At 65.8% G+C, this 8,665-nt stretch overlaps 1 protein-coding gene across 1 annotated transcript; it reads left to right on the plus strand.

Annotated features, from left to right (window-relative positions):
• Window positions 1–272: 272 nt before the first annotated feature.
• On the plus strand, window positions 273–7,979 carry CHIT1 (chitinase 1). The gene is made up of 11 exons (XM_036261240.1): window positions 273–376; window positions 1,116–1,145; window positions 1,566–1,767; window positions 2,140–2,196; window positions 3,157–3,322; window positions 3,411–3,535; window positions 3,683–3,806; window positions 5,076–5,261; window positions 5,448–5,561; window positions 6,909–7,035; window positions 7,558–7,979. Exons 1-11 carry the CDS (start codon window positions 352–354, stop codon window positions 7,797–7,799), a joined length of 1,398 nt encoding a protein of 465 aa, XP_036117133.1. The 5' UTR covers window positions 273–351; the 3' UTR covers window positions 7,800–7,979.
• Window positions 7,980–8,665: the final 686 nt, after the last annotated feature.

Consider the following 8,665-nt stretch of genomic DNA (forward strand, 5'->3'; position numbering starts at 1 on the left):
CCCCTCCCCCCCCCGGTCCCTTCCCCAGAACCCGCGACACGGGGCCACGGGGCCTCGCCGACCCACACGCAGGCGGTCGGTCACAGGCCTGGCAGGAGGTTTGGAAACATTTCCTGCCGCCCTCGCTCTGCCGTTCTCTTTGGCAACGCCGAACGCCCGGCGGACACCCCGCGATTGTTCCAGAAGCCAAGAGTTGCTCAAGGCCCCGTGTCAGGTTTGCGCAACTCAGGCCGCGCTGGGGCCCCTGTCCCTCCTCCCCTCCTTCGCGGCCGGCGGGGCGCCTGGGCGGATAAAAGGAGGGCAGGTGGCAGCGCTGGTCACCGGGCTGCAGTCTGTCGCCAAGCCAACGCCATGGCGTGTTCCGTGGCCTGGGCAGGTGAGTGTGCGGGGTCGTGACGCGTGAGGCGGAGCCTTTGGACAACCGCCACGTGCCATTGGTTCTCCCTCTGCGTCCTGAGGTGCAGCCCCCTGTTCCCAGTCCTGTGGGTTCCCCTGGGGCTCTCTCAGCCCAAGGATTTTGTGTTATAAGGACAGGTTTTTCTCAACGGGCTGAAAGTAACTTTTCCTCCTTCCGTCCCGGAAGCCCAGCCGGTGGGCACCCCGTCCCGCTGCTCGGCCCAGGGTCCCTGCCCGACCCCACACTGGGCGTCCCACACGAGGGCCCCCGGGCACGACCCCGAGCGTCCCGCACAGTGTCCTGCACGTTTTATTAGTTGAGGGGGACCCGAGGACACCAGGAAGGTGGAATATTTCTGGAGTCCCGCCGAGCGCCCGGTCCCCAAGGACTGGCCCCTGCAGGTGCCCACAGGCCTCACCCGGGACGAGGTCACCCGTCCAGGCCCAGACAGGTTCATTCGTTCTCAAGAGAAAATATCTCTGATGTCTCACAAGCTAATGGTTTTCCTAGAATATTCCGAACCCCCCTCCACGGACGCCCCCAGGGGCAGCTCAGCTCAACAAAGTGCCAGGGCCCGGGGGGGGGGGGGCGGTGGACACAGAGCCCTCCCGGCCCCTCTGGGCAGAGGGAGCTGGGTGTGTGGGAACCGGCCCTGAGCCCCGCCCCGCCCCCCTCTGGGCGGAAGGTGGGCCACTAACCTCTGCCTGTCTCGGCGCAGGTCTGGTAGCTCTGCTGCTGATCCCGTGCGGTAAGCGTCACCCTGCGGCCTCCTGTTCCCTTCCCACCCCGGGCTCCGCGCCCCCCAAGAGCCCTCCCCAGCTTTCAGTGGGGGTTCTGCCAAAGCTCAGCCTTGCATGTGCCCTGGCTCCCAACAGCCCTGCTGCCCCTTCCTCAAGGGAGGTCTCGCCTCCTCGCCCAGCAGCCGGACGGCGTGTCCGCGGGGCCGGCTACACGCCAGCCTCCCTCAGGTCTGTCCCGAGAGCAGACGCCTTCACGCGGCACAACATGTATCCGTGCTTCCAGCTGGGGCGCAGCCGCATTGCAAAGCTCTGCCCTCCTGCCTGTCGAACGCTCTCCCGTGTGACGCCCACTCTGCCCCCGGGCAGAGGGTGCCGGAGCCCGGTGAGCCCCTCTGACGGGCATGTCTCTCCCTCGGCCCCCCGGCCAGGCTCCGCGGAGAAGCTGGTCTGCTACTTCACCAACTGGGCCCAGTACAGGCAGGGGGCCGCCCGCTTCCTGCCCAAGGACGTGGACCCCCACCTCTGCACCCACCTCGTCTACGCCTTCGCGGGCATGAAGGGCCACCAGCTCGGCACCATCGAGTGGAACGATGAGCAGCTCTACAGGGACTTCAATGGCCTGAAACAGAAGTGAGCTGGGGTCTCCGCATGGCCGCAGCGCTGCGTGGGCCAGCCACCCCCCCCCGGGCTTCCCCCGCGCACATGGGGGCGATGGGGGTAGACAGGGACCCCGCAGGCCTCCAGTTCAGGGCTCAGTGGGATCCGGGATGAGAAGCGGTTCCCCTTTGCGGGGACTGAATGCCCTTCCTCCGGAAACCTGTCCGAGGCCCTCGGAGGGCCCGTCCCAGTCTGTGTGTCCCCCTCAGCGGGCGGCAGGTGTCTGTTCTGTCCCACCCAGAGCTTCTCGCCCGGCTCACACACCCCGCCCCACGGGCCCAGCCCGCGAGGCGGCCCCCCAGTGGGCGAGCCCCTGAGTCCTGGCCCTGCCTCTGTCGTTGCCAGGAACCCCAAGCTGAGGACACTGCTGGCTGTCGGCGGCTGGAACTTCGGCACCCAGAGGTGGGCTGCGGGGCGGGGAGCCAGCTCCCTGGGCAGGGACTCGGGCCGGGCGGGTGTGGCCTGGGCGGGTCTCGGGATCGGCCTCCTGGGCTGCTGGTGCCCCAGTGGGTGGGCTCCTGGGCTCAGCTCCGAGCGGTCAGTCTTGCTGGCAGCACAGAGATCCCCCCGCTTCGGGGCCTCAGTATCTTCCTCCGTGAGACGGTTGCCGGGTCCCAGTCAGTCCCAGGCAGCACGGGGTCTACGGTTCCGAGTCTGAGGTCTCTGTTCCGTTCACGTGTCGAAAGGAACCTGTGACGTCGATCTCCATGGCCAGACACTGTCCTCTCCCGGACGTTCAGGATGCTCTGCGGAGACACCTCTAGACTGTCCCTGGAAAGCCCGGGGTGCCTGCCCCCAAGTCTGCACCAGTCTTTCAAAACGTTTCTGGCTCAGACAGTCTGACGGGATGTACGGTCGCCTTCCCTGAGGGCTGCTCCCATCAGGGGCTCCTCGCTGGGCTGCCGGCTCGTGGCCCCTTTCAGACCTGCCGCTCCTCGTCCACTTAAATCAATACGTTAACAAGAGGAAATTAAAATAAGATCAGTCTAGACAAGAGCCCCAGGAAGGTTGGGGACTTCCTACCGGGACACTGAGGCAGGGAGGGGCCTGGGCCGTGTGGGAGCCCAGAGCATGTCCAGCCGTGACCCGGAGGAGCCAGACCGGCTGCCCGGGCTCTCCAGGAGCCCACCCTCGCCTGGGAGAACGGTGGCCCTCGTGTGGGAGCCTCTGCTGGGCGGGTCAGGGCCCCCGGGCGATGTGCCCGTGGACGTTTGGGGGCAGGACACCCTCTGGGCTGTCCCTTCTCCTTGGCCAGGCCCCGAACTTGCGGGCAAGCACCCAGCGCCCACCCGCACCCATGCTCGAGCGGCTCCTCGCTGTCTCTGAGGAGTTGGTGGCCCACACCCCCGCCCTCACCCCCAGGTTCACGGACATGGTGGCCACAGCCCAGAACCGCCAGACCTTCATCAACTCCGCCATCGCATTTCTGCGCAAACACGGCTTCGACGGCCTGGACCTCGACTGGGAGTACCCGGGGAGCCGGGGCAGCCCGCCCGCAGACAAGCAGCGCTTCTCCGCCCTGGTGCAGGTCTGGCCGGGCCCCGGTGGGCAGCGGCCCCGCACAGCCCCTGGGCAGTCCCGGGCCCCGCCTGGCGCTGACCCTGTGTCCCCGGCAGGAGCTGGCCAGCGCCTTCCAGCAGGAAGCCCGGCTCTCAGGGAGGGGGCGCCTGCTCCTGAGCGCGGCCGTCCCGGCTGGGGCGCAGCAGGTGGACGCGGGGTACGAGGTGGACAGAATCGCTCGGTGAGTCCTGGCGGGTGGTGGGACCCATGTGCTCTGGGGTGGGAGGGCCCAAGGCCCGCGAGCTCCCCAGGCTGGAGCGGGGTTGCCTGTGGGGAAGGGCTCGCTGTGCCCCCCCCACTGGCCCCTCACCCTTCCCACGCCTCGCAGGGACCTGGATTTCATCAGCCTGATGGCCTATGACCTCCACGGCTCCTGGGAGAAGAGCACGGGACACAACAGCCCCCTCTACAGGAGGCCGGGGGAGAGCGGGGCAGAGGCCCAGCTCAACGTGGTGAGTGGGGGGGGCAGGACCCTCAACGCCACCAGGGGCCCCTTCTGAGCCGGGGCCTCAGGCAGGAGGGTGACCGAGAGGGCGCAGGGCGTTGCTGTCCCGGCTGCTTTCCCGCCTCTGCGGAGGGCCGGCCTCTGTGGGCGTCTCCAGCCAACTGCTCTGAGGACCTCGGACCAGCCAGTGCCTAGTGGGGCCTCCGAGGGGAGCTTCCCTCCAGAAGGGCTCCTGCTTCCTCCCCACAGCCCCTCCCCACTGCCCTCCAGACCTGGAAGGGGCTGGGGGGGGGTCTCTCAGGGCAGAAGCCCCCACGCCACCCACCCCAGCCTCCGGTTTGGTTTTAGACAGGAGGGTGGGGGCTTCCTGCCCCCCTTGTGCTCACAGAGGACCAGACACTTCTCAAACGCCCTTTGACTTAGGGGGCCAGGTCTCTGTGGCTGGAGGGGGGTGGGGACGTCTCCACAAAGGGAGCCTCTGGGCCCCTGACTCACGGTCCCCATGTCACCCTGAGGCTGGCCGCCGCCCAGCCCGGTTGGGGAGACACAGAGAGACCCTGGCTGGGAGGCGAGGCGGGGGCCCCGCGGGCACTGTGCCCCGGTCTGTGCTCTGCACCCTGGTAGGAGGGAGCCCTCTCCCCCCGGAGCCCCTCCAGTCTCCACACTGGGCGCCCAGGGCTGCGTCTGGCCAGAGGGGTGACTTCTCCAACCATGTAGGAGAGTGACACAGACAGCAGGGGCCCTGCCCCTTACCCCTGCCCTCTGACCTTTAACCCCTGCCCTCTGCCCTTGCCCTTTGCCCCTTACCCCTTCCCCTTGCCCTCTGACCTTGCCCTTTGCCCCTTGCCCTTTGTCCCTTACCCTTTGTCCCTTGCCCTCTGACCCTTACCCCTGCCCCCCACCCTCGCCCCCAGAAAGCTCCAGTGTGATCAGAGAGGGATCATGACGAGCAAAAGGAAATGAGTAGAAATAAGTGAGGAAGGACAGGCCTCGGTCACAGCGCCCCATGGTGCCAGTGAGACCCTCTGCGTCCGCCATCCTCGGCCCGAGGGAGGCATCTGTCCCGTCTCCTCTCACAGACAGAGGCCTGGGGTTCGGCAAGATCAGTGGGTCGCTGGGTAAGGGAGGGGACGCGGCTGCATCCTTCACCGCGGTGCCCCGAGCCCCGGACGGCCTGGCCCCGGCTCTGGGCTGCAGGGCCCTGCTGCGCCGCGGAGCGCGGCCTCGGTGTCTGCGCACAGATGTCTGCAGGGACGGTCAACCCCCCCTTCTGCAGGACTTTGCCGTGCAGCTGTGGCTACAGAAGGGGGTGCCCGCCAGCAAGCTGGTCCTCGGCATGCCCACCTACGGACGGTCCTTCACCCTGGCCTCCGCATCGGACACCCGGGTGGGGGCCCCAGCCACGGGGCCTGGAGCCCCCGGCCCCTTCACCAAGGAGGCGGGGCTGCTGGCTTACTACGAGGTAGGGCTCCCCCAGCGAGTCCTGAGTCTGGGTGAGGACGCCAGGGGTCGAGGCCCCTCCATCAGGAACTTCCTGGGCTCACCCCGCTTCCTCGGACACGAACGTCCCGAGGCCCAGTCTGTTGTTGGTAGGAAGGTGCGAATGTGTGTGGTGCCCTCGCCCCAGCTCTGCGCTCTGTTCCCACAGGTCTGCTCCTGGAAGGGGGGTGCCCAGCACAGGATCCCAGACCAGGAGGTGCCCTACGTCACCCGCGGTGACCAGTGGGTGGGTTTTGATGACGTGGACAGCTTCCGAGCCAAGGTGAGGCCCAGCCCTGCGGGGAGGGGTGTCCCGGGGGTGGGGGGCTCAGTGACACTGAGGGACACCACCCAGCGCCTCCTGCACCCCGCCTTTCACGACTCCCTGTGAAACAGGTTTTGTGCCCACGTCCTGCGGATTAAGAAGAGATTCAATAGGAAGTTGCCCCGCTCTGAGCAAGGTTCTAGGAAAAACTAGTCCCTTTTTTATTTTATTTTTATCTTCACCCGAGGACATTTTTGCATTATCTTAGAGCGGGAGGGAGAGGGGGGGAAGAGAAAGAGAGAAACATCGACGTGAGAGAGACTCATCAAGTGGCTGCCACCCACACGACCCCAATCGGGCCGGGGACAAACTGCAACCGAGGTACATGCCCCTAGCGGGAATCGAACCCAGGACTCTCCGGTCCACAGGCCGAGGCTCTAACCGCTGAGCCAAACCGGCCAGGGTGGAGCTGGTTTATTAAAAGCAAATACCTTCTCCCGGGAGGCAGACGCTCACTCCGCCCTCTGACGGCAGGGTATCGGTGCCTTTGCACATTTCAGAGCTGATTGACCCTGGGTCAGCACTGTGGCCAGTGTGTTCACCGCGGCCCCTCCAACTCCCACCAGCTCGCCAGCCCCTGCGAGGGGCCCGGCCGGCCCACTTGTCCATCCCCCACCAGTCAGGGAACAGGCAGACGCAGAGTGCTCCGGGGAGCTGTGGTCGGAGGGTGGTCCTGGCTGGGGAGGTGTCAGAGGGGCCCTGGTGGGAGCTCGTTGAGACTCCGGGAGCACCGGAGCGGGCATCCCGGGGGGCCCACAGGAAGGAGCAGAGACAGGTGGAGAGGAAGGGGGCCCCACAGCTGAGCCCGGCGGGGGACAGATGTAGAAGGAGACAGCGGAGAGGGGGACTGGGCCAGCCAGGGAGCCAGCCCAGCCCAGCGGGCCCTGGAAGGTCGGGGACAGGGCCGCCGCTCTGAGAGACCACGTCCCCAGGGAGGCTGGAGCAGAGAGGCCCAGGGGAGGGCAGAACCTGGGGGCACCGGTTCCCATCTCCGGGGAAGCAGTCATTCCTGTGGGAGCTGAATCCATCGAGACCAGCAGACATGCCCAGCAGCTCGCCACAGAGAAGGCCAGGGTGCTGGCACCCAGCCTGAGGAGGGCCCCACCCAGACCGTCTTATTGGAGGCAGGAATGTTCCAGAACGTCTCAGCCCTGGATGGGTCAGGACTCTGCCATCTGGGCTCCCAGCCCAGGCCTTGGCCAGAAGCCTGGACGACTCAGAGCCTGGGGGTGCTGAGAAAACAGCCCCTGGAGGAGGAAGCTGGGCCTTCCTGGGCTCCTGCACCCCGTCTCCTTCCTCACACAGGTCAGCTACCTGAAGCAGAAAGGGCTGGGCGGGGCCATGGTCTGGGCGCTGGACATGGACGACTTTGCCGGCTCCTTCTGCAGCCAGGGCCCCTACCCCCTCGTCAGGACCTTGCAGACGGAGCTCCGTGAGTAAGGGGCGGGGGCCGGGGCCGCTTTCAGGGTACGGACCCCCTCCCTGAACTGCAGGTCCTGACTCCTCCTGAGGAAGTGACTGTACCCCAATGCTGATTTCCCAAACCTCACGCACCCTGCAGAGCTGAGGACATGGTCAAAATGGTTCTGTTCATGTTCTTCCTCTTTCCGCCTGAGCCCCGCCACCCGGGGTGTTGGTGACCAGGCTCCTTGTGGCCCTGCGCCTGGAGCCGCACCTTGCTTCTCTCTTCTGGAGGAGTCTGCACCCGTCCTGGGGCGGGGCCCCCACGGGCCCTCGGGGCACATAGCTGAGCTCTCCGAGGGCCACTGCACCCAGAGCCCGGTCGTCGGCTGAGCTGAGCTCTGGCCGTCCGTGTGGCTGTTGCCTGGCTGTTCTCTGCTTGTAGGGTGTGGGGTGTGGAGGTGCTCCTGCCTGTGGCTGCGGCCGGTGTGCGTGGCCGTCGTTAGATCTCAGCTGCAGGGGAGGCTTAGCTGGATCTTGGCTGTTTTCCCAGGTCTTCCGTATACGCCCTCAGAACGCCCCCGGCCTGAGACTGCCCCACCAGGCCAGCCCTCTGACCCCGAGCACGGCCCCAGCTCTGGACAAGACACCTGCCAGGGCCGAGCTGATGGACTCTACCCCAACCCTCGGGACCCGTCCAGCTACTACAGCTGTGCAGGGGGACGGCTGTTCCAGCAAAGCTGCCCCCCGGGCCTGGTGTTCAGCTCTTCCTGTATGTGCTGCACCTGGGGGTGAGCCCGCGGCCAGGGCCTGGTGTCCCCCACAGCCTCAGCTTCCCTGGCAGTGGAGTCAGGCTCTGGCAGCCTCTCTGTGGGCTCTCCATCACCAACTTTCTGCCCTCAGACTGGGTCCCTTTCGGCCTGGTCCTCAGCTGCCTCTTTTATATGCAAAAATAAACCTTCAGTTTGCACCCCACTGGCCCTGGGTGTGGTGATCACAGAAGCTCTCTAAGCTCACTGCTCACTCAAACCCTGCCCTGGACCGGCAGGAAGCCCAGAGGGGAGGGTTGCGTAAGGTTCGCATGGTAAGAGTGGGTGGGAAGGTGCTGGATGCAGAGTGTGCCAGGGAACCTGGCAGGCCTCCTCATGCCAGGGAGCAGCGTCCAGGGCGCAGATAACCACACTTGGGGCACCCTGGGCCCAACACATCATTCATCAGCTCAAAGGCCTTTAGAGAGAACTTTCCCTGACCTCCACTCAGGTGCTATTCCCAAGGTGCACATTAGATGGCAGCAAAGGAGAGCTGGGGGAGAGCGGTAACCTCCACTGAAGTTGTCATTCCCCAAATGCCGACGAGATGCAGGAAAGAGCACCTGCCGCCTTCAGGGCTCGGCCCCCTGCCGGTGAAAAGCTCGCTTGGATGCAATTCCTGTTTTAAGTCCTCCTGTGCCCCTCTGGCCTCCTGCTCCCACGCAGACGAGGCCGGACATCTGTCACCTCCCGTTTCACAGGCGTTTAAACTGAAGACTGATTCTGACGTGGTTCAGAGTCCAGAACCGAGGCCTAAACGGGCCGCGACGGGCCGGGGGAGCGTGCACACCTGCGTGGGTCCTTGCAGCTTCTTCTGAGCTGCTCGTTCTTTTGGAAGAAAATCTGCACCTG

This window comes from Molossus molossus, unplaced genomic scaffold (assembly GCF_014108415.1).
Source record: "Molossus molossus isolate mMolMol1 unplaced genomic scaffold, mMolMol1.p scaffold_m16_p_14, whole genome shotgun sequence".
NCBI classification, from domain to species: Eukaryota; Metazoa; Chordata; class Mammalia; order Chiroptera; family Molossidae; genus Molossus; species Molossus molossus.

Bases quoted from the DNA above. Each gene is read 5' to 3' on its own strand.
- CHIT1 (XM_036261240.1), top strand. From the start codon at position 352: ATGGCGTGTTCCGTGGCCTGGGCAG. The intron at 1,146-1,565 runs GTAAGCGTCACC...CCCCCCGGCCAG, and splicing joins TCTGCTGCTGATCCCGTGCG to GCTCCGCGGAGAAGCTGGTC. The intron at 3,536-3,682 runs GTGAGTCCTGGC...CACGCCTCGCAG, and splicing joins GAGGTGGACAGAATCGCTCG to GGACCTGGATTTCATCAGCC.